The sequence below is a fragment of the Harpegnathos saltator genome, unplaced genomic scaffold, assembly GCF_003227715.2.
Source record: "Harpegnathos saltator strain DR-91 unplaced genomic scaffold, Hsal_v8.6 scaffold594, whole genome shotgun sequence".
Lineage (NCBI taxonomy): Eukaryota > Metazoa > Arthropoda > Insecta > Hymenoptera > Formicidae > Harpegnathos > Harpegnathos saltator.
This window is the reverse complement of record NW_020230420.1, coordinates 174,739-199,479: the sequence shown is the minus strand read 5'-3', so window position 1 is coordinate 199,479 and position 24,741 is coordinate 174,739. Positions and strand designations below refer to the sequence as shown.

Below are 24,741 nucleotides of genomic sequence, written 5' to 3'. Positions count from 1 at the left end.
CTTCCTCCTTCTGCCGCTCCTTGCCTCTCGGCGGTGCCACCGAACCGTGCTCCCTTCTCCGGGCGCGGATGGACGAGACTTTTGGGCTTCGCCGGACACCGTGGCGACGTCCGTGGAGCATCGAGATATCGAGGCACCGATCTCGAGGACCGCGGACACTCGGTCGCAGTTCGCTCTTCGAAACTTATTGAAAAAGCTTGTCGCGCTCCTAATGACGATCAATTCTTAATTGTCGACACGGCCGTCCACGGCTCTCCATAGATCATATCGCGCTCGTGACGTTTTTCCTTTTTCCCCTCTTCCCCCCCTCCCTCTCTCTGTTTTTATTTTTTCTCTCTTCTTCTTCTCTCTCTCTCTCTCTCTCTCTCTCTCTCTCTCTATCTGTTTTTTCTGTCTGTTTTCTTTTTTCCCTTTTCGTTTGCGCTGGCCGAAAAATCGATTGGGCGTCCCTCGGGTCCGATACGGAAGACAGAGTGCGCGCGTATAAGGATTATACCGCCGACTTCCTGGGGATAGTTCAACGGCATTTTAATGCACGGCCTGATATTTTGTGCCTGGCAGTGCGGCCCTTTTAATTTCACGCGGTCGATCGTCGGGATGAGTCCTTTTCGAGATTCGTGGCGACGGGGGATACGAGGGTTCCGAGAGAAAGAGAGAGAGAGAGAGAGAGAGAGAGAGAGAGAGAGAGAGAGAGAGAGAGAGAGAGAGAGAGGGGGACAGAGAAAGAGAGAGTAGAGAGAGAGAGAGAGAGAGAGAGAGAGATTTATGCGGCCGGTAGGTGCGGCGGTGCTCAACTTCTCGCGATGAAATTACGCCGCGCAAAGGCCGAGAATTTCGAGGCGCGAGCTACACTATGGGCACTTTCGCACGCGCGCCCCGGGATTTGCGAGGGAATAATTCGCGCGACGTGAATCTCGCGCTGATTCACCTGCACGTCACCTTAATTCCGGCGATCCCTTTTGCGACCCGGTCGCAAGGTCGAGAAAACAGTATTACCGTGAATCATTCGCGGACGAGTCCAGCCGCACAGCGAGAGAGCACTTGTCTCGCGGCGCGCCTCGTATGAAGCCGCGATTCTCTCTTTGCAATCGCGGTCGAAAACGAGCGGTTCCATTAATATGCCGCGCGCGCGCGCCGATTCCGGAGTTCCGCTACAATGTGCGAACTGAAAGCTCGGCCGGTGACATATCTGAGATTATACTCGCGGTATCACGCACGGGGCGCGTCGACGGACGCGGCTTTAGAGGGCGGGGAAATAAATAAGCGCGAAAACGGCGCGGACAATGACAGTCGACTGGGAGTTTAAGCCCGCCGGTGATTTACGACGCCGGTGCCAATAAAGTCACCTCCAACGCAGTTCCGAAGCACCGCGGGGTGGTAGCCGGAGCGCCTCTCTCACTCTCTCTCTCTCTCTCTCTCTTCTCGCGGACGCGCCTTTCTTTACATTTCTTTACCTGCGCGCGCCTCACGCCGCGGCGCGGGCGCGCGTTGTATATAATCTCGTGAAAAAAGATAGCATCTCCGTCGATTTCTTTCCGTCAACGTGACGATAAATCGAAGAAGCGCGATAAAATCTATCGCCCCGTTGGCGGCATACGATACCTCCCTCCCGCCGACTCCGAGGGACTCCAGCAGAGGAGAGGGGGGAGGGGAAGGATCCAGCGGGAAGGATTAGCGTAGAAATTGCATTAAGATATCGCGCGCTCGCGTGTAATCGAAAGCCGGCGCAACGTTGAAAATTCCTCCTCCCCCATCCTCCCATCCCCCCCCCCTCCTCATCCCCACCCATCCAAAGCGGCTTCAAAGGGCCGCTCTCGCTGACGGAAAATCCAGTTCGCGAGATCCGCGCACGAGAGCCGTCGTAATATCGCTAATCGCGCATCGCATCGCGAATGCGTCGAATGTTCTTTGCAGGCGGTGATTTTACGTATCGCGAGTCTACAATGTATAATTTGTGTTCCCTTTTTCGTTCAATATTTCGCGCTCACGATTAACTTAATCGCTGCTGATCGCGCTCTCTCTCCCCCCCCCCTCTCTCTCTCTCTCGCATTTCCCACGTACCTACGCGGATCCGAGAGGTTTCCCCGCATGCCGACGCGCGTTCTCCTCGGCGTCTCAGCACACAGCTGGCGAGAACAATCAACGGGGTATCGCTTTAAATTTATTATCCATCGAGTTACCCGAGCGTTACCCCGTTCCTTGCCCCCTCTCATCGTCCTTCCGCTGCCGTACGGCAACCCTCGAGGGGCCGGCGCCTCGCGTTCACCACCGTACGATCCGTCCGCTTCCGACCGAGCGAGCGAGATGACTCGCTCGAGGAAATTGTCCGCTCGCGCTGCTATCTTCTCCCGCAGAGAACTCCGCTTCGATCCGCAGCTCGCAGGTGATAATTATCGCGCGAGCCGGCGCGTTATCCGGCGCTGTTAGCACGGCGAGGCTCGGTGTTATCTCGCTCCGCGTTATTTCCCGCCGATAAATACCGAAGTGACGCGTAACGTCAGCCTTTTGCGAGCTCGCGATACGCCGCGCGCCATGAGAAGATGAGGAAGGAAAAATTGCTCTCTCTCTCTCTCTCTCCTCTCTCTCCTCTCTCTCCTCTCTCTCTTCTCTCTTTTCTCTCTCGGTCGTCCGCGGACGTCAGCCGGCGGTATAAATCATGCACACCTGGCCCGCGTGGTTCACGGTGGCTCGCGATTCGCTTTACTGCCGTCGCGGCCAAAATGATTTTCTCCGTGCGAATTACCGGCAGGCAATAAGAAGAATTAATCGCCGGTGTAAAAATAAGAGGCAAGGAGGAGGATTAATGAGTAGCGCGCAGCGCGCGCGAGTTGCGCGGGCAGCACGAGGAAGTTTTAGACGCGAGGACGTGCAAATCGCCGGAAGGTATTTGTAATCATTTCCGCGCCGCGCCGGACTTTGATTGAGATGTAATATACCGCGGGTGCCAGTGGCGCGCTTCGTTAGAGAGGACGGGACTTTTCTGTGCGCGCGGATCCCCGTCGCCTTCGATACCGCCGGACGTCGGTGTTGTGCGTTTCGCCTCTCCTTCTCTCTATCGCTCTCTCTCTCTCTCTCTCTCTCTCTCTCTTCCCCCCTCCTTTCTCCTTCCGATTTCTTATCAAATATAAATTTCACTTGCATTTCAACATGGCACGCCGTGCATACCGGCGCGCAGGACCCTTTCTGGCCGCGCTTTCGCCACCCGCCTCTGTGTTGCCGCGAATACGCTTCCGCGCCGAGCTATTCGCGCTCACGAATAATTCACGATCATTAGCGCGACAGATCGCCGGCCGCGGGGTTATCGTTGGTAAGACTCAAACGATAGTTATCGGAAGATATATTCTCTCCATTTGATCTCGCACCTTGCAACCGCATACCGCGAGAGCGACGCGGCCACAGCCTTACTACAAATCTAACTGGAGTTATCCTGAAGAAGGACCTTGATATATCCCCGGGAAACGGCAAAAATTACTCAGCCGCGGTAAAAACATTTATTTCGCCGCGCGCAGCCGGCGTTGCCGGCGGAACGCACGAATCCAGCCTGCGCGAGTGAACACGCGGAGAGAACGTTGCGGTTTTGTGTTGGTGAAATTCTCTTTAGTTCCTTACTATATTTTTTCGTCTGGTAATTTTTGAGACTTTAATTCCTGCAATATCGACGAGAGAGCACAATATGAGTTAGGACGGCAGGCATTACATATCTGTCGGCTGTAAAATTCCGCAGCGATTTTTACCGCAGAACTCTCCCCGTGCGTATCTCGCCGTTGGCATACTTCCGAGAGCGAGCCGCTCAAGACTCCGTCTCTTGCGTCAGGTGGAGATTTATGCAACTCTGTTACAATAATGCATACACTTTGAAGCGCTTATTTGCGCAAGGGATCGTCGGCGGCGGCGCAGCGTACGAGAGAGCCCCGCGCGCTCGTCGCGCTCGTCAGCGAGCGGTATAAATCACGTCGCGGCCGTCATATCCGGCCGGTTCTATTGTATCTCGCCGGTGTCGCCGGTGCTGCCGGTGCGCGCTGGACAATCGTATCGATAACGAGAGCGACAATTACGGAGACGCGTTCGGGCCTGTTTGCAAAACAGCGTGATGCCAACAATAGCTACGCTCTCCGTAGCTGCCCCGAGATCCTTCCCACCCTCCCCGGCACGGCGCCCTTGCTGGCTTCTTCAGCGGCGCGTCTACCTTCGGCCGCCGGTGTGTGTACTTTCTTTCTCGGATACTATCCTGCCTCCTCCTCACCTTCCGCCCTAACGGAGCGCCGCGCTGCAACACCTCCGTGAGAGGCGACGATCGGCGGACGCAATGACCGCCGGCTGCACGGTAGCCCCAGCAGACCGCCCCGCGATGGATCAATGGACTTTCAGTCATTGTCCTTTCCCATAAGGCGACCAAGCCGCCGCCGCGTTGAAAATGGCCGCGCGAACCCAACGGCGACATAAATCATACACCCTATTACAGAGCTACTAGATCTCGACGGACCGATAGCCAACGGGCCACCTCTTCTTCCTTTCTCTTTGTCGCTCTCTCGCTCCCTCCCTCTCTCTCTCTCTCTCTCTCTCTCTCTCTCTCTCTCTCTGCGTCGACGCAACGACGCGACGCGCCACTTCTACCTCGTTCTTCTATCCGTTTCCGAGCCGCGTTTCTGCGCGCGTGTCTCCGCGCGCCCGCCGTTTCTGCTCGTTTCTACTTGTCTCGTCCCCTTTATCGACGTCGTGTGCGCGCACACCGAGGCTGGTAGGACGCGACTAGCAACACCGGGCATTGTTCCTACATCGAAACAGGAGATCGCGATTCTGCGAGAGATTTCGCGATCCGACCGAATCGGCGCGCGCGCGCGGATGTCCAGAATTGCAACAGGCATTTGTTGAGCGTTCGCTGAAGGACGGTGAACTCTTATCCTGCAACTTTTCACGACGCGGTGTCGTGAAGAGACTCAGAAAATAGACTTGCGGGACGTTTCGCGCTATAGCGTTGTGTTTCGTGATAAATCGAAGCCGGGGCTTTAACATTCGCTAGCAGCGTCAAACATGTGTAATTTTCCTTCCTACGTCTACGGGAGCAAACTGAAAGCTCCGTTTCACGCTGTGTTAATGAGATACAGGGAGAGAGAGAGAGAGAGAGATAGGGGAAGCTGTGAGGAAGGCTCGCCAAATGATCCGTGACGGCGAGCACGTAAACGCAATGTGATAAAAACAAAAGTGACACTCACCTCTGTCGGTGGCGATGACGGGTAGCTCAAGGTAGGGCGCCGTTTCCCTGTCCAGGGGTGACCGGACGCAAATATCGCCCGTTTCGCTGTGCACCAAGAGCTGCTCGCTCTCCAGCCCATCGCTGCCCAAGGTATAATTGACCATCGCGTTTACGCCGCAATCGGGATCGGTGGCTTGCACCTGCAACAAAGATAAATCAAGGTCAGCGGCGCAATAAAACAGAGTGGCTCGACGTACGAGCGCGCTCGATCGAGACACGCTCGCGCGTTTCGCACGAGTCTCGGCGAAAGCAATTCCACACACGCAGCGTATCTCCGATTCATTAAGCGGAGCGCGGTTTTAAATAAAAAAGGAGAGCACACCGGGCTCACACCGTGACTTCGTGGAATGCGGTTCCTTACTCGCGTTCCTCGCCCTGACGACTAAATCCCCGCGCGCGGGCGCGCACTCGAGAGAGAGAGAGAGAGAGAAATGCAAATGCTTTTCATAATTATGATAATAGCGACCATAGAGCGGTAAGTGGGCCGAGGTCGTATCGCAAAATCGTCCGGAGAGGGCATCGCCAAGGACGCCAGGGTGCGAAGAGAGCATGATGGTACCTGCAGCGAAATAATCATCTAATATACTTAGCAGGCAGCAGGAGCGACGAGCGAATCGCTGCCTGATATATACAAATTAACGAAGCAAATTGTGAAAGTCCCTCAAGAGGGAGGGCGGAGGGGGGGGGAGGGGGGAGGAGGGACGAGGAAAAAATCCGAGTCAAGTCCGGTGGCGTCTTCGGTGGAAGTTTGTCCCGCGGTGCCGCGATGGATTAACCGGCCGGTTGAAATTTATCGATTCCATTTGTCTGTTCCCCCGTTCTTTTTTGTTCTCGCTGCGCCGCAATAAAACGACACGCGCGGATGACGAAGGGCGCGATGTCGTCGCGCCTCCCCGAAGGCGGAATCTACCCGGGCGAAGCACTTTGTTTAATTTCGCCCGGCGTTCTTGAAACGGGATACCCGCGGATCGCCGGGGAGGTGGTCCATTCGTAATCTGGGCCCAGTGACTAATTTGCGAGCGAGCCTTTCCTTGCCCTCCCCGGGAGGAGGACCCGAAGACGTTACCGCGACCGACGGACGTGGGGGCGGTGATGGACGCCTCGGTGCTCCCAGCGCGTGTGATTTATGCGACGATTCATGGTCTACCTCTACCCACCCCCATACCCCCGATGTAATACAAGTTACGAGATTTCGCGCGGTCGTTAGCGAAAATGCATCCCCATTTTTTCCACGCCGAGGACGCCTCGGCCGAGGACTATTTTCACCGGCCGGCTCCGCGCTCTCGCTCTCACAAGGTGGTGACTTGTCTCCGCCCTTGTCTCTCGCGCGAGCGAAAGCGACCGAGCTTGAATTCCCGGTTGCAAAGTTGGACGCTAATTTCGTCCTGTGGATAGCGGCGTCACACCTTGAGCGCTGGATCTTGCCTCGGAAGAAGAGCGAGACGAGCCGAGTCGAGGTGAGTCCAGAGTGAAAATGATGATAGATACGTTAATACTGACGGACAGGCTGTCGCTCTTCGTCTTGAGTAGCCAGACAATAGGACTTTTGTCCATCTGAATCGCGGCTTAAATAGCATTTTTCTCGGGAGCAGAAAACGCTTCGCGCTCGATGATCGATCGCCGCGGCGCGCGAACGATTTCTAATTCTTGCTCACGGCGAGTATCAGTAATGCGCTACCCGATCGACAGATTACGATCGATCGGCCGATCCGGTAATTGCCGGCGCAATCGGCCGGACGCGGGATTAAGGCGACGGGGAGAGGAAAACGAGACAGGGAGGGAAGGCACTCGTAAATTTACCGGCACGAGACGTAATTTGCAGGGTACAGTGGTAGTCGCCCTCCCTCTCTCATGCGCCAGTCGTCGGGAAGAACTCGGGACGCAGAAGAAACTGAGACGCGAGTCCCGACCGGTAATGAACCCCTTAACCCAGGCAGAGTTGCCTTAATGACAGTTTAAAATTTCTTCTCGCGTTCGAGGTATCGCGCCGGCCATCTAGCCGTGATCCGAGAATACTCAACAGAGAGAGAGAGAGAGAGAGAGAGAGAGAGAGGGAACTGTCCCGCCCATGTTGAACGGGAACGTGGAATCGCAGGACCTGATCGCGATCGCGCACCCCCTCTTCCCGCCCCGATGATCGGTTACTTCGTTACGACGCCGCCGTCGCTTGATTCGTCGCGATAAGACGCCCCGCCGATCGCTCGCGAAACTATAACGGGAACGATGATTAACGTCGTGAGTCATTCTCGCGCGTTTATCTCCCCTCGCGGAAGAACGTGGCTGCATTTCGCAGTGAATTAAGCGGTTACATTCACGTTCCCGTGCTCATCTCCGTCTGCGAGCGAAGCGAACCGTACGATAAAGTCCCTCCAAGTCCCGGCGCACCGTCGCGACCGTCGGTTCCTTTTTTCCTCCCCCTCAACCCCTTTTTTTCTCACTACACGGAGCTGCAGCATTTTTTTCTTCGTCGAGCTTTTCGCGATTAATTGCACGCCTGATGACGGTTTTGAATGAGGCGATGTAAGAAGGCGCGGGAAGAAATTAAATTTGCTATCTGCCAGGCAATAATATTCTCCACTCGGGAACAATGTGCGAGTCGTGAGAATCGTAGGGAGGGCGCGTCGAAAGAACAAGATTGCAATCTTGAGCTACAATTAAGGAGGTCGGGGCGGTTCGCGCGGAGAAAATATTCCTTTCCACGTAGGCGGATCGCGAGGGCGCGCGCGCGCGCGCGCGCTAACGGATCGCATAGGCGGACTAGAATAGGGCTCCTGAAAGTCGATAAATCGGCCGCGGTATACTCGTCTCGAGCGTTTGTCATTATATCCTGGCCGATCTGATAACCGGCCGTGAAACGAGCGGTTATAATGAGAAACAACGAAATTATAGCGTGGACGTATTATGTTAAATTAGCCACACACGGTACACGTGTGTACTTTATCGGTATTTATCGGGCGATCGTGCGCCGGAGCACGCCGGAGAAACACGCGAGAATTATAAAATATTACGACTCGTCTCTCCCATAATACGCGCCGTGCGCTAATAAACCCTGCGTTATTAATATCTTCAAAGCGCTTCGCAGCTTCGCTTTAAAGCCGCTGTCGCCGCGAGTCCGTGTGAGAATTATCATAATAGAAGTCTAATTTGCAACATTCCCGCGCGTTATAATATCCATCGCGATTTTTCCACAGGACCGTTAACGCATCTATCCGATGTACTAATAGAAGGGTTCTGGGAGAAAGAGACGCGCGGCCATCGCAAAGGGAGGTGAGAAAGGCGAGAGAAGAGTAAAGAGAGAGAGAGAGAGAGAGAGAGAGAGAGAGAGGGGGGGGGGAGGAAAGAGAGGGAGAGACAAAAAGCCAACACCGTTGCCACGGGTGGAGGCAGGACGGAGGATAATAAAGCAGGAGTCCGCGAGGAATGATTTAGTGGCAAGCGGTCGAATAACTTTCCCGCCAACACTGTTGCCACCTTGAAGCGACGATGCGCTCTTCGACGAGGCTCGAGTAGCGTCGTCGCCAACTTGGGAGGGAAGCGAACGGAGAAAAAAGGGGCGAGTTCGTGCGGAAGAAGGGAAATTTGTTGGGCCATGCGCGCGCGGGACCTCCTCTCAAAACGTGGTGCGGGAGGTAGGACCTCGAGACATCCTCTGCTTCTCCTTTCCGATGAAAGAAATAAGAAGAGAGAGAGAGAGAGAGAGAGAGAGAGAGAGAGAGAGAGAGAGAGAGAGAGAGAGAAGAGGAAGAAACGAAACCGTACGAGAGCGTAAGACAAAGCGACGGTATAAAGGACTCGAGGTAGAAAGGACTCTACCGCTTCATTGCTCCACCCAGATAATCATGCTAATGAATTAATGCCATGCAATATCGTTGCTGATATATCCAACTGATTTGGGTCCAGACCGGAGCCTCCTTTTTGTACGATACGACGCGTTGGCGCGTCCGGCCACGGTACTTGACTTCGGCTGTCTCTGCTTGCGCGCTACCACCTCTTTGGTATTCTTCCCCTCTCCCCTCTCTCGCCCTCACTCTTTCTTTCTTTCTCTCTCTTCCTCTCTCTCTCTCTCTCTCTCTCTCTCTCTCTCTCTCTTTGAGGTTCTTTCGTCACCTCTCACCACACTACTGGATCGTTATTAAGTTTTATACAAGTCTACCGGATACTGTGTCGAATTGCGAACGGAAACTCGTTTCTCAAGGGAGTTTTTCACCTGCAGTATTCTTGCACCTCCGGACGACTGATATTTCGCAAAGGATCCCGGTGCTGTCCGTGCTACCCGGAGGAGAAAGGAAGACTCGGGGAAGAGCAACAATATACACGCGCGCCGCGGTACACGGGATCGCTGAGTGTATTAAATCGCGAGCAGTCGTACCTGCTATTCCGCCGCTCGAGAGAGCGAGAGTACACCGCGTGATGCATTGTTCCGCTCGTTTTGTTGCGGCCCGACCTTGCGAGGAATATCGATTTCAATCGGCGTGTATGCGGAATACAATCCGATGCGGATTCCCTTCGGTAAGACGGACCCCGGCACCGGAGCTATGAGATCGCACACACAGCACAGACAGCAACGCGCGCTTTGTTCGCTTCGAGAGAAAACCGCCTAGATTCCTCGAGCGGATAATCGCTTGAAACGATGCTTTTTTCGAAGCCCTCCGCGCTTCACACTCAAAAACTCGTTACATAATAACCTGTTGTATCTGTTACAGATTTTCCCACGTCCCAAGCTTAACATACAAGCTTGTAGTATACATAACGTAGTCACGGAACGAGAGATTCTACTCCGCGTCGCATCAGTTTAATCTAATACTTACTCCGGCAGCTTTACAAAAAGTCTATCTGTGAAGTTCGACTCTTCCTCGCGAATGTGCCAACTTTATCCAACCTTCTCAAAGATCGAGATTTGGGCCACGGAAAGTATATATTTCAAGCTAATCAATTTCCAGAATCTTACAAGGGCCACTCAGAAAGCTGCTCTCCCCTCGCCCCTTGCACTAAGGAAGGAACTTACAAAGGAGTGCGCGGACGATCATCGATGACAGGTCCCTGGAACGAGTCCAAGAGCTCAGTCGTCCTCACGCTCAGGGAAAGAAGCTTTTGCTCCTCTCATCGTGGTTAAATCTACTTCCGTGTTAGGCAAGAGGTAGCAAAACTGCTCCTTCAGAAATGAAATTCCTCCGAAGCATGATCTTAACTTTTCGTCGCTCGTGCCTCCCTACAACCCATCGTGGCAACATCTTGACTGCGAGTACACCCGGTAGTATCGCCATCTGGCGGCCGAAAAATTACAAAACTCTACTGACTCTACTGACGACAAGTCCGTCTGTTGTAGAATGCATGCGTGCGGCAGCACGCATTAGTGGCACAGGCCGACTTCACCATTGCGAAAAGGAATCGACGAAGACTACTCTTTGCTCAGCCTAGTTCCGACTGATGAAGGAACGAAGGATCGGTTGAACGAAAGTTGACTGACTAAAGTCGATCTAACACCGGCCGTAAATCAACCATCGACTCGCCTGCATATCGTATCACACTTTACAATACATCGCTTCCGATATATTTAACAAAAACGAACGGCGGAGGAAGAAGGCGAGGGAGAAAACGGGCCGGGGTGGGAGAGAATCATGTCCTCCCGTGCATACAGCGCGCGGTATGCATTTTACAATCGTTTAAAGTAGCCTTAAATCTCGCAGCTGCTGCGAGTACAAGCGTGTAATATAAATAATCTGAGAATGTCCGTCCACGATCAGATAATCGTATTAAAGTGCGCACAACGCAACGCGCTGGAAGCTCCCTCTCCCCTCCCCGAGAGTGTCTTACGCGTCGAAACCCTCCCTGCGTCCTTTTTCCACCTCATCGTGCGCGAGTAGAGAAAGAGGAGGTGAAAGACGATCGGAAAGCATCTCCGTCGTCGTCGTCGTGGTGGTCGGAGTATCGTGCTCGTTGTCAGTTGGGGTCCCGCGTTCGTTCGTTCGTTCGTTCGTTCATTCGGTCGTTCGTTCGTTCGTTCGCTCGTTCGTTCGTTCGTTCGTTCGTTCGTTCATTCGTTCGTTCATTCGGTCGTTCGTTCGTTCGTTCGCTCGTTCGTTCGTTCGTTCGTTCGGTCGTTCGTTCGTTCGTTCGCTCGTTCGTTCGTTCGTTCGTTCGCTCGTTCGTTCGTTCGTTCGTTCGTTCGTTCGTTCGTTCGTTCATTCGTTCGTTCGTTCGTTCGTTCGTTCGTTCGCTCGTTCGTTCGTTCATTCGTTCGTTCGTTCGTTCGCTCGTTCGCTCGTTCGCTCGTTCGCTCGTTCGTTCGTTCGTTCGTTCGTTCGTTCGTTCGTTCGTTCGTTCGTTCGTTCGCTCGCTCGCTCGCTCGTTCGTTCGTTCGTTCGTTCGTTCGTTCGTTCGTTCGTTCGTTCGTTCGTTCGTTCGTTCGTTCGTTCGTTCGTTCGTTCGTTCGTTCGTTCGTTCATTCGTTCGTTCGTTCGTTCGTTCGTTCGCTCGTTCGCTCGTTCGCTCGTTCGTTCGTTCGTTCGTTCATTCGTTCGTTCGTTCGTTCGTTCGTTCGTTCGTTCGTTCGTTCGTTCGTTCGTTCGCTCGTTCGTTCGTTCATTCGTTCGTTCGTTCGTTCGTTCGCTCGTTCGCTCGTTCGCTCGTTCGCTCGTTCGCTCGTTCGTTCGTTCGTTCGTTCGTTCGTTTATACGTTCGCTCGCTCTCGCAAGGACCGCGAAGAGAACGGGCGCGGGTCTCGTCCTCGCTACGTGGTACACACACCAGCGGAGGAGAGGCCCGAGAGAAGAGAAGAGAAGCGAAAAGAGGGGAAGCGAAGAGAGGAGAGGAAAGGAGAGGACCGCCTGTATGTGCGGTGGCTGTCTACACCGGTTATAAAATACGGTGCCTCGGAAGGCTCTCAGCATGCTCGCGCCTCTGCCTTTAAGGATGGCGCGCGAACCTTCTCCTTCGGCTCCTCGCTCCTTGCCCCCTCCTTCCCGCACCCCTGAACGTTCCCTTAAGCCGCGTTCAGATCAAAGTAGCGAATTTATTTACTTAATTGTTACAGCCGGAGTAGCAGGTGTCGGCGTTCCTCTTAGGAACACACCGATACGATCGTAATCGCGTTGCTCACGCCGGTGCTTCGTCTCAATTCTTATCTGTCGAAGAATACATTGCGCTACAGGTTCGAAAGATACGCGTTGTCTCGTTATCGAGTCTCTCTCCTCCTCGCCGAGAAGAATCTTCGAGAACGCGAACGGATTTTTGCTTCGTCCTCGGACGGGTTATTCTCGATTCTTCCCTCGGTAGGACCGCTCCTCCGTCCAAACGCGTCCTCCGCGTCCCTCTAGCCGTAGCGCGCTGACCGCGGGCCGGCGAGGCGAGGTGCCGCCGCCCCTAACGTCGTCGTGGTGTCCGATACCGGACGTGCCGGCGACGGTGCGACGGTGCGACGGCGGCGGTCGGCCGCAGTCGCCGGCGTCTGAAGCGACCGCCGCGCCGCGCCGCGCCGCGTCGCGCCGCAGCCGTCGCCGTCGTGGCGCAACAAGTACAAATTGTCCGGCTGCAAAAGTTATCGCCGTAAATCGCAGATGACTCGGCGCGACGCATCTGGTATGCGGGCCCTCGAGAGGCACGACATGACGCAACGGCGCGGCGCGCCGTTGCGAAAACGGGGCTCGTCCATCGGCCGCGGATAATCTGGGAAATTCTTCGGCTCTCCGAGGCGAGAATGAAACGGTGTGGGTGTGCGCGGACAGGATAATGCGACGTTTCGAGTGAGCCGCTGCGAGAAACGAGCAACAGTCAAAAGCGATGACTCGAAGGGAGGGAGAGACCCGCGAATGACGCGAGCGCGTTTCGCACCGGTCGGAGCGAAATATGCTCTTGCTCCTCTGATTCCTCTCGCCGCGCGATCTCGTAACGTTCGAAGAGATATGCAAGCGGAGGACGGTTCGACATGGCGGCCCGCCGGGACGCGTCCGACGAAGAAACGACCTCAGGATAATGCGAGGCCGCCGCTCGCGCTCGCACGGCCAGTCAAGCGGCGAAATTTTTCCAACGCGGAACGAGCCTTTTTCTCGACTCGTTCATTAGAGAAATAAGTCGTTAATCGGTGGCACGCAAGTCGCCGGGATGTCCTGGTGAAATGTATGCGGGTAATACAGTTCTTTAGCCGGCGAAAGACGAGCGACGTATTATTCAGGGCCGAACCTACGCGGCTGCGCAACGCGCAAACGGACAAAATGAGCGAATTTGGACTCTCGAGAGAGAGGGGACGTCGCTTCGTTCCAAACTATCTATCTATTTGCTTCATACGTTAGATCGATTATAACATAAGAAAACAATAAATAAATAAAACGGCTGAGCGGCAAGTTCTGATTTCCTTCGTGTTTGTCAGATGTGACGTATGCGTTTATCCTGGCGACTTTCGGGCGTTTCAAAATTCTCGTTTCAGACTTCGGAATACGTGGATGCGAGTCTGGCTACGCTGCGCCGCCGTGAGCGTTTCGCGTGCGCGTGGCAATTATTATAGGAAGTTATGAAGTTCCCGTCGCGAAGCACCGCGCAGTGCCCGCAAAGAGTCTATTAACGGACGATAATCGATCTTCCACGTAATTGCCGGACCGGTTCGCCGACGTCCGCGATCGTATTGTGTGCCTAAGCGCGATTCGCTTCGATCTCTTCTCTCTCTCTCTCTCTCTCTCTCTCTCTCTCTCTCTCTCTCTCTTTCTCTCTGTCTCTCCTCTCTTTCTCTCCGCGCGCGATGTCTAATCGTTCTCGTTCGCTCCTTTGTTCCGTAACTTAGTAAACGCGGAGAACGATTCATTAACGGGACGCGATAAATTATCCGCCGTACAATTGTGAGAACCACATTATAGTTCGCTTATATTTTACGGTATTCGCGTTGCTTGAACATAAATATTCAACGGGACTCGACTTGTCCAATATGAAACTCGGTCGACTCGCCGCTTCACGTTCAATCCTGCGACGGGAACCGAAGTTTCCGTTCGCGCGTAAATATCACACAGCCGTACGAAAGCATCGATTCGCTTCGGAAGCAATACGAAATCAATCAGGGACGATTTTAGAGGTGAAACCGCGCTTGATCGCCGCGGAACGATCCGAGCCGTCATCATGAGTGAATGACCACTCTACGTTTCCACGAGCGACAGAGAAGCGAGAGCCCGCGCGCGGCCGTAATGGAGCTCCGGCGCAACATTAGTCAAACGATCTTTCGGCATTCTGCGCGCGTCAGTATTTTCCGGCGCTGTACTTGGCAGGAAGCTTGTGTTCTGCGTACGGTATCGGCTGCGCGGTGCCTTGATTAATGCAAGCGATTCACGGAGTTAATGGCCATCGGCTCTCAGTATTTCCGTCCGTAAGAAAAAAATATTCCTTAATATTGTATGAAATTCCCGTGCATTAAGCTTACCGAGGGACCTCGCATTCCCCGAGGTCAACGATGCCGCGCGCGAGGCATTTACCGTGTGTACTATGCCGCGATCACGGGCCTCGCTTACGACGCGGCGATATTTCATACGATTATCCTTCACATCGTTGGGTCACTAAATCACTCCCTCAGGCGGCAGCGCGCGTCCCACCACCCGAGCTGCGCCCGTATTATCGCCCACGGTGATCCGTTGAACTCCACTTCAACTGGAGCAACCCCTTGAAAGCGCGAGCGCGAGCGCGAGCGGATATGCTTTAAGCACCGAAGCTCGCGTCGTCGTCGGTGCCGATAGCAGCGGCGGAAAAGGGGGGGGGAGGAAGGGAGAGAGAGAGAGAGAGAGTTTCTCGTGGCCGATTACTTTCGCTCCGCCGCGCCGGCAGCATCCGTTCGCTTGCCACGCGTCGACCTTCGTGGCCGACCTTCACGCCCGACTACCACCGTAGAGAATTAGAAAATCATCGCGCGCAGAAAATCACCAGCTAAATTAATCTCACGCGCGACACGGCTCTCGTCTACTTGCACCGGCTGATTCGTCTCGCTCCTTTCAATTATTCATTCGGCGGAGCCTCGCGACGTCTCCGCGAAATCCGATCACCGCGCGCGCGTTCTCAGCCCTTTTTCCTACCCGACGGTATCCTGGCGCCCGGGTCTCTCTTCCTCGATTCACCCGTTGCCCGTTCTCCGCGCCATTCCGATATGATAACCAACGATGATATCCGAGGCTTTTTCTCCCGGCCTCGTCGGTTAGCCCCCCGTCCCCCGTCGCCGTCGTCGTCGTCGTCGTCGCTCGTGCTTTTCGCTCGTCCTGCGCGCGCGCGTCGCGTAGGACGCGGCCCATCGCTTTTTGTACGCGCGAGAGCTCGACAGATAGAGCTGTTCGTCGAATAAGCCGTCGGGAAGCCATCCTCGGTATTCGCGGCTCGCCGGCTCGCGCTGATGGACTGACAGACGTCGTTCGCCATGGACCTTCCATTCTTCCTTCCTTCCTTCCTTCCTTCCTTCCTTCCTGTCGCCGGAATTCCTTCTGCCTGCCGCTTCCTCGTCCCGACTATCGAGCTGGCGCAAGCATCGTTCAGCCGTACGAAGAAGGACTCGAGAATTTATTCTAACTCGGACCAGAAGGGCAGAGGGAAGTGGGAACACCTCCATTTTGTTGTCATTATTTTATCAATCATAGATTAAAGCCGATATCGGTTGACTGTCGAAGCCGCTCACCGAGCGTCATTCTCAGCGACTCGCTGAGGGGGAGAGGAATGCGTTACAGTTGCAGAAAACGCTGTCACGGCCGCGGCGGCGCGCATCCATTGCCGTTGCGACGACGTACGTGAGCGCGTGCTTAAAATTCTCGCCATTTGCACATAAGGAGCCCTAATTGCGCAACCGGCGCATGATGAACACGCGAGAACGAGAGAAAGAGAACTGGCCGCGCGGTTATCTCCGAGAGAGTCGGAGAGTCAGCTCCGGAGCGCTCCGAGAACCGGAAGTTTCGTGGGTGGATCGCGGGAGTACCGCGACCCTTTGTCACGCGAATTGACATGCAGGTACGATGCCCGGGTAGCCGTCACGTGAGTCACCGCGGGTGTGCGACCGCACAATTAGCCGGCTCCGTAGTCTGTTTGCATAAATAAATATGCGCGTGTTTGCCGCCTCGCCCTCTCCGCACACGGATCCTGCCCTCTTTCTCGCTCACGCTCCTCTCCTGCGCTCTTCTCGCAGCCCTCGGACGCGTTGCATACACACACACACACACTCGTGTGAGCGTGCGCGCGTTTGAACACGTAGGCCGTAAGTAGACGGTGAAAAATCGCGAGACTCGAGGAGCAGCAGGAACGAGAGAGAGAGAGAGAGAGGGGGGGGGGCAGCTGGAAAAACGACGAGCAGGAGCGACCGAGCGAGCGTTCAACTGTGTGTGTGTGTGTGTGTGTGTGTGTGTGTATACCGTAATCCCAAATAAACGTTCATACGCGACGAACTAATTGAAGCTGGTCTCGACGCGAGGGTGATCTGCCGTCGGAGCGTTTCTCGCTCAATAACAGAATCAATTTCAGGTGACCTGACAAGAGCTTCGAGATACGTGTGATCGAAAGATGTATATTTCGCGCTCGTATTTGGCACGATTCTCAATCTAAATTATCAGAACGATAACTCGACATAAATAATTCTCCCACGCGTTACGCGTCTTCGCGTTATCTATCCGAGTCCGAGTCTGTCGATTGATCAAGAGAGTCTCTCGCGGTATTCCGCAGTCTCCGAAATACTCGTTTTCCGGAACGAAACGGGACCAAAGCACACACATCGCAAGAAAATGATGATGCGCGCTCGACAGTGTCGTGAATACCGGGGCTCGTTTTACAGTGAGGTTATAACCGGTGTACACGACGTACGGTACTAAACGTCGTGCCGAAGCCGAGCACGATGCTTTACATACGAGCTCGCAAGAGTGGCGCGGTAAAAGTAACCGCGCGGAAGACGGGCCGAGGGGGAAGCCCGCGCACAATGCTACCAACCCGACGAACTCTATAGAACCGTCACTCACCGTTGCCTGAAGAGTCGGCAGTGAGAGGCAACGCGTTCTTCCCCCTTCGCCCCAATCCTTCTTCTTCGTCCTCTTCTTCTTCGTCCTCTCCGTCTCCCTCCTCCACCACTCCGCTGCTCCGTTCACTTTTCTCGCTCCTTCGCCGCGTCCCGCCGTCTACCTCGGCTCCTTTGCCATTTTTTCTCATGTTCGCCACACGACAAGGTGCGACGGCCACGTCGATGTTGATTTTCTATGCGACTAGCGGGCAATATCGAGACCTCGACGGAGACTCGTCGACAGACGTACGTTCGGCCGATAGGCGCGCGCGCGTGCGCGCGTAGAAACGACCGGTTCTCAATCGAGCGATAATCGTGCGAACGCGAGAATCTTGTTGATGACTATTTGATCCTGCCGAGAAGACGGGGTACGTTCTTTCGTCTCGCGTTTATCATCGTTCCAATCAGACGCGACGTCGCTGATGTTAGATGGATGTCGAGACTACGATCGAGACGTAAGAAAAAATGGAGATTTAAGTGATTCCGTGTCTACAAAATTCCAAAGTTCGGTTTCGCGCGCAGTCCGAAACCGACGAGTTGATTAATGAAATCGTCAGAATTGATTTTAATTCCCTCAGAATTAATTTTCACTCCTGTGAACATCTCTTCCCCACCCGAAACGTATTCAAATCGATGCGCCACGAGGCTTGCCCGTTTCTGGAGGAACCTGTACGGACCTCCTCTTAACCTTTGCTCTCTCTCTCTCTCTCTCTTCGGGGTGCGTGTTTTCGCAGTGGACCAGCAAGCCGAGAGGCGAGTCGAACGGGCCCCCGGCGGGTCGCTGGCCGGTAATTGCGATGAGATATGGCGGCCACTTCTCATTAAAATAGTTTAATATATATTTGTCAAGCTATCGCGCGCGCGCCGCGACGTATGTCCGGTCATTTGTTATCGCCTTTCGTCCCAGCCCTCGTCCCCCCCCTCCCCGTGGTCGAGCGAAGGGCAGCTCTTGTCGCGAGGGGGGACAGCGTGGAGGAACGCGGAGTTTATTTTTCGCGAATTCGGCATCCGGCTAATAGCGTGCGTTTGTCTCGTTGTCACCGGTCGCAGGAGGCTCGCAGAAATTCGAATACGAGCGTGTCACTCGCGCGAGAGACACGCGCGACGATCGAAACGCATCTTATTCTTATCATCCTTTGATCTTCCGATATTTAAGCTCTCAATATGCAACGTATACCTATTCCCCCAGTTGAAAGTTTGGAAGAACCTCCGTTGGCATATTTCAAGAGCAAAATAATAAAAATATATCCACACGTATCTCGCCCGTCATCACTGATAAATTCGCCTCAGCATTTATCAAGAAACAATTCCGAAATACAGCGACACAGGCAGCTGACATTCATGAATCACGGAGAAGGGCCGCGAGAATACATCAGCGCGAGTACACATCGGGTGTCGCGACTACGAGATTCCGCCTTAATAAGGCGAAAAACGACGAGAACGTGGACGTTTCGTCGAGGGCGCAGCGTAAGGGCGAACAGGAAGAGACAGAAGAGACGGATAGCCCCGAGGTCCTCGACTTGCGAGAGAGGGGCCAGTTTATAATTATTCGGCAACCGCCCACGCGCGCACTGATCGATCTCTCCTCGTGTCCCAACTGGCCGCTCGCTTCCACCGGCTCGCCGTCGGATTCCGCGTTCCGCGCGCGAGGAGTCTCTTTCCCGCTCCGCAGAGCCCGGTCCGACCGGACCAAAGCCCGCGCGCGTTCGGCTTCTCTCCCTATCTCGCGGCCGTCTTCCACGGCGGGCCTCCTCCGCGAGCGAGGAGAACTCTGCGTCTCTCTCTCTCTCTCTCTCTCTCTCTCTCTCTCTCTCTCTCTCTCTCGTGGTAGGAGTCAGGACTCGGAGAGCGAGAGCGTGCTGCAACGCCACCGGCGGGACTCTCCGGCGGGTTAAGAGAAAGGTCGTCGATTAAGATAGCTGTCTGTGCGCCTTCTATAGTCTTCTGCCTGGCTAGAGTCCCCTCTTCCCCATCTGTCCGCTCGCCCGTCCGGCTTCCTCGTCGCTTTCGATCCTGCCGTCGCCGCTTCTCGCGTGGCCCGTCTCAATAGAATACGATCCGCGGACCGGTCCGACGACACGCCGCGGCTACCCGCGTTCTTTCCTCCGCGTTCTTCACCCTCCGCGTCGTCTTCTCCTCCCCTTTTCTCTCTCTCTCTCTCTCTCTCTCTCTCTCTCTCTCTCTCTCTCTCACTCTTTCTCTCTGCCTCTCGCTCGCTTTCTCTTTCTCTCGTGTGTCTCAGGCGATCAACCGGAAAGATCAACTCGCCGTCGATGGGAAACACGACGCGACTACCGGATTCGGATCGACCTCGGACTTTTAGCACGACGCGGCGATGACTTCTTTCGATCCCCCACGCGACTTTCGCGGCATGGAATCGTCTCGTGACTTGCGAGCGTATTTTCCGCGAAATACGCTCTATCGCGAGAGTAACGTCGATGACTTCGACGTGAATATACACACACCTCTCGATGAAACCAGGCTCGATAGCCGCGCGCGCATCGAGCGGTACCCGCCGCATTCTCTCGCCCGCGATCCGTGATCGTTGAAGGGCGCGCGCGAAAGAGAGAGAAAGAGAGGGAGGAAGGGAAAGGGCTGTTACGAGAGCGGCGAGGCTCCGATATAAAAAAGGAACAGCCGGATAAACGAGATCGCAATAATCGATACACCTATCCTCGCATTAAAGGATCCCCTTGCGCCTTGTACGTCCGTCCGCGATATTATTGATCCTGCGCACGCAATCGCCCGTATCCCATTGCGATTTAATTGATCGCGCCGATTAATAATCGCGTCTCCGCGTAGCCGCGGCCTTTTCTCTCTTTGCCCGCGCGAAGAGCGCGATCCCTTCCGCGCTAAAAGCCACCTCTTCTTCTTTCTTTCTCTCGTTCTCTCTCTCTCTCTCTCTCTCTCTCTCTCTCTCTCTCTCTCTCTCTCTCTCTTTCTCTCTCTCTTTCTCTCTCTCTCTGTCTCCCTTTTTCTCTGTCGCTCCTCTCTCCTTGATCCTGCCGATCTTCCTCGTGGATGACTCTCTCTCTCTCTCTCTATATCGACCTAACACCTAATATAGCGGGACGAATTTATAACAGTCGATGAGCCGCGTCGCGAGTTTTATATTTTCTGGCCTCACCAGCTCGGATGATCGAACGCATGTATCGCGCGCGCGTTTTCGATCGCACACACACACGAGAACACGCACGCCTTTTCGACGTGCGCGTGTGTGCGTGTGCCGTAACGGCTCGTCGTGTTATGAGGACGCGTTTGTAATCGATATTTCACATTAGCCGAAATATTCGGCTGGGCAGCGTCCCTCCCTCGGACCTCGTATTCTCACTTGTGCTTAATGCTGCAGTAATGAAAGAAGGATATTAATAATACGCTTATCGCGAGAAATAACGCGCGAATCCTTTCTCGGAACCGCAAAGGAAACTGCTGGAGATTAGCAAAAGCGTCGACGCGCCGGCAGTCGAGTTGCGTGCACGTGGAAAAACGCACGTAAATCGCAATTGAGCAAACTCGCGCGAACTGTAATCTGAATAACAATCATGATGATAACGTCAGAGACGCGCAAGCGCGACGATAACGCGTTTAAATAGATACAAATGACCGGACCGCTTCGCGGTCAAGGGATCGACGCGAGAGCGAGTTTCGCGTAGAAATCGCCTCGAGGTGCGCTCGTCTCGCTCGCCTATAACGCGGGCGCTCGAGTTCATCGACGAGCAGAACGGCGACCGAGAATCCGCGAGATTAATGGGACCGCGAGAAACCTGATTCGCATTTTTGTTGCTGCCGCACCGGACCGGCGGCGGAGTTCTGCTCCCGCCGCGAATCACGAGGTTTATCCTCGCGACGCCGGCCGCTCGCACAGGCGGTAACGAACGCACAGTGCGTCCCGTGCGTGTACTTCTCGTACAAGAAAAGGAGAGGATATCCACGGAACGACCACGGGCCCATCTCGCGGCGCTCTCTATCGCCGACTAAATTTATCCCGAGGTTGACCGAACCGCTTCATCGAGGCGCTCGTTAAAAGCGCGGATATACGCGGATACGTCGTACTTTATTGTTATGTGCGAGACATATCAACCGAGAGAGAGAGAGAGAGAGAGAGAGAGAGAGAGAGAGAGAGAGAGAGAGAGAGAAAGGGAGGGAAAGAGAAAGATAGAGAAGGGGCAGAGAGCGAGAGAGAGAGAGAGAGAGAGAGAGAGAGAGAGAGAGAGAGAGAGAGAGAGAGAGAGAGAGAGAGAGAGAGAGAGAGAGAAAGAGAGAGCGCATAGTACGCACGTATCTGCGCATGTATGTACGTACGCCTTCGTACATTTCCAACGTAATTAATTAAACACACAGGACCGGTCGCGCGAGCGCGCCATCTCCCTCTCCCGATGGCGAGGCGCGTTTTAGAAGTACGCTCCGCGGAGAACGAGACACGGAGCGTCCGCTTCGTCGAGCTTCGGGCGCGAAGGCAGACTCACAAATCGATCGGTCGTTATATTCCCGGACGACGTTAACGCTCGTCTCTGTGCGCGCCGCCTGTGTAAATTATTATTTATCGGGTTCGAGTCGGGACGGCGCGGCGCGGCGCGTCTCGGTACCGGATTGAAGAGATAAAAAAGACATAGCTCAAGCGCACGCATGCAGGTACACGTACACATACCCGTACACACAAACGCACACCCACACAGGCGTATACATACGCACGACGCGCGTCGCGTATGCAATTATCAGAGCGCGCGTTTCGCATTTCTGGCGCGCGAGAGCGTCCGACAAGCGGAACGGGAATTCAATAACGGAAACGACCGCCGCGATCTCGATGCGTAACGAGACCGAGAGAGAGAAAGAGAGGGAGAGAGAGAGAGCGAGAGAGAGAGAGAGAGAGAGAGAGAGAGAGAGAGAGAGAGAGAGAGAGAGAGAGAGAGAGAGAGAGAGAGAGAGACGAGCCACGCGCGCGGCTGCACGCCCGCGCTGCGCGTCGTCGTCGCGCCATTTAACGCTGACAATTAACAGCTGACAATTGTGCCAGCAATTACGGATAAAGACGAATCGCGCGCGGACGAGAAGACGGAAGAGCCGCCGTGCATCGCGCACACGCGTCGAAATCTCGAGCGACTACCAACCTCCTCTCCTCCTGAGTGCAAGTGTCGATCGAGGAACGAAGTCCTCGCAACGATACAATTGACGCACCCTGCTTTCCGGAACGCGACGCGCGGCCATCGAAATTCTTCATGTAGGAAGATATTGTGGCGTTTGACAATTATAATCGGGACTCTCTCGAGTTCCTGCCCTGCATCGCGATATTGTAGGAATAATTTTATCGATTGATGAATTCCTGTATTATTTGATTATAAAGATAATTTTCCAAATGAATGATAAAACCTATAAGTTTGTAAATCAATGAGGTGAACGACTGTCGAGTTGTAGGCTCAATTCGTCGGATTCCCGCGAATCGACCGTTTTCTCCTCCGAACGCGGAAGGCCACACGCCTCCTGTGCCTGGATTGGAGTCGCGGGGGATGGTCTCAGCCAGGACGGTAAGTTATCTTAATAGATTACCGTGCCATTCGACGTAATTTGCCGGCTCCTATTACCGGGCGCGCGTCCGCGTTCAGCGTTCGCCGGCGCGATAATATTCTGTTAATTCGAGCCCATAGGCGTTAATGGCGTTAATCTTGTCGGTTCGGGCGAAAGCGTGATTAACGGCGCTGCTCGAGCAGATTCGTCGGTCGGATAAAGTCGAGGCCCTCCTCGATCGTCTTTCGTGCTGTCGTCCCGATCTGCTCCGGCTTCGCGCGCGCGCGCGCGCGCAGCTTCCTTTATCCCCCGTTCGCATCCGGTTGATATCTCGTCGCATCATATTCGGCGTATGAAGACGTAACGACGGTCATTCGTCTTTGCGCGGGCAATTACTCGTTAACGTTATCGCGCGTATCCCCCCGCGCGTTATAACAGGGTATCCGCGTCTACGAGAGGATGCTCGCAATAATGTTCGTGCAATTTGCCCTTATCTGAGATATACCGAAAGTTATACCCGCTTGCGTTGCGAACGTCCCCGATAAATCGCCGAGCGCATCTCACAAGCGCTGTTTTGTTCTCGCGCGACGCGACGGCGCGGCCAACAAAGACGCTCGGAAGGACGCTCGGCGGATCTCTCACGACGGTTCGTATTCGGCTCGGGTGGATCGAAATCAGCGTTAATCTGTCTGTAATCGCAAGCATTCCGTTATAGCGCGCTATACTAAATTCCAATGTCCTGTTTCCTTTTTCTCATCCGCAAACTAAAAAGATTTCTCAGGAGGCGAGAATGAGAATTCTCCTCAACGCTCCGCTCAACGCCGCAATGATATTAACAGATCGTAATAATATCGTCGTATCCGCGTATCACACGTAGGCGTAATAATGCGGAAAGTTGACAGGTCGCTTTGATCGAGAATCCTCGGGAGATCGACAGCGACGTGTCACCGCGACGTACTCCGAAATAGACCGAGCGAATCGCCAACCGCCAACGCAGGACTGCACGGGTCCCGCTGGGTCCCGCTGGGTACCGCTGCGGTACACTCACGTACGAATGACCGCCTCCTCGGATGTATTACGATGTATGTATTAGCATAATTATTGGTTGCTCGCTATCAGTGCCGGCGGGCTGGCGTTCACCGATTTATGATTTCATCGCCGTACGTGCCGCGCGCCGAGAGCCGCAGCGACCAAGTTCGAGCACGGATCTCTCCCGGCGCGGCGTTCCCCATTGCTCTCGTCTCTCTCGTTTAGCGACTTCGCGCCATCCTTCTCTTTTCTCTCCTCTCATCTCGGGAATGTGCATATCGATATATATAGACCCTCCGCCAACGACACGACTCCAATCTCCTCTCGACCTCTCGAATTGAACGCGAACTCGGTCGATTAATGTGAGCATCTCGGTGAGCATCAGGAGCGAGTCCTGCGCGCTCTGTCACTTGTAGGATGCAGGTCGTCGCGCGATCGCGTTTCCTTAGCGTCGACTTCATTTACAACTCTATCCGCGACCTCATCGCAAAGTCGTTTCACCGTAAATGGAAGGCGAGAGCCCACAGCCCCCAGTCGATCGAGCAGGCGAACGGTTACTCTTTCTCGCCGCGCGAATTAACACCGAACAATTATTAACACGACTACGCGATTAACACAGCCGACTGCGGAGGCGGGGAGGGAGGAATCGATGAAACGATCTTGTTAATATCTAGTCGCGGCACACACCGGCTGCTCTTTCTCGACTCCGCTCTCTTTTCGAGCGTCCGATTATTTATACGTCCGTCGATAGAGGCTCGAGGATCGTTCGATCCCTAAGGATATCGCTCCGCTCGCCTCTCTCCTCCCTCCCTCCCTCGCCATGCCCTCGATCCATGCCACCGTTCTCTTCGCTCTTTCGCCGGCTTTCTCTTTCTTTCTACCCGGCTCCGGGTCGCTCTCTCGCCCTCTCTCATTCCCGCGGAGAGCAATCCGGTCCTTAAGTGGCAGGTGCTTAAGATTCCCC

At 54.5% G+C, this 24,741-nt stretch overlaps 1 protein-coding gene and 1 non-coding gene across 2 annotated transcripts in view; both read right to left on the bottom strand.

The window, feature by feature from the left end:
• The window catches only part of ds (dachsous cadherin-related 1), a 66,868-nt gene extending 61,478 nt beyond the window's left edge, over positions 1-5,390 (bottom strand). Inside the window, exon 1 of the mRNA XM_025304184.1 lies at positions 5,214-5,390. Within this exon, the coding sequence (XP_025159969.1) occupies positions 5,214-5,358 (145 nt within the window). The 5' untranslated portion in view covers positions 5,359-5,390. The remainder of the gene's footprint in view (positions 1-5,213) is intronic.
• Positions 5,391-10,206: 4,816 nt separating this feature from the next.
• Positions 10,207-10,440, bottom strand: LOC112589743 (small nucleolar RNA U3). Its single transcript, XR_003113754.1, has one exon. It is a non-coding gene; the product is annotated as a small nucleolar RNA U3 (small nucleolar RNA).
• Between the last annotated feature and the right edge of the window lie 14,301 nt (positions 10,441-24,741).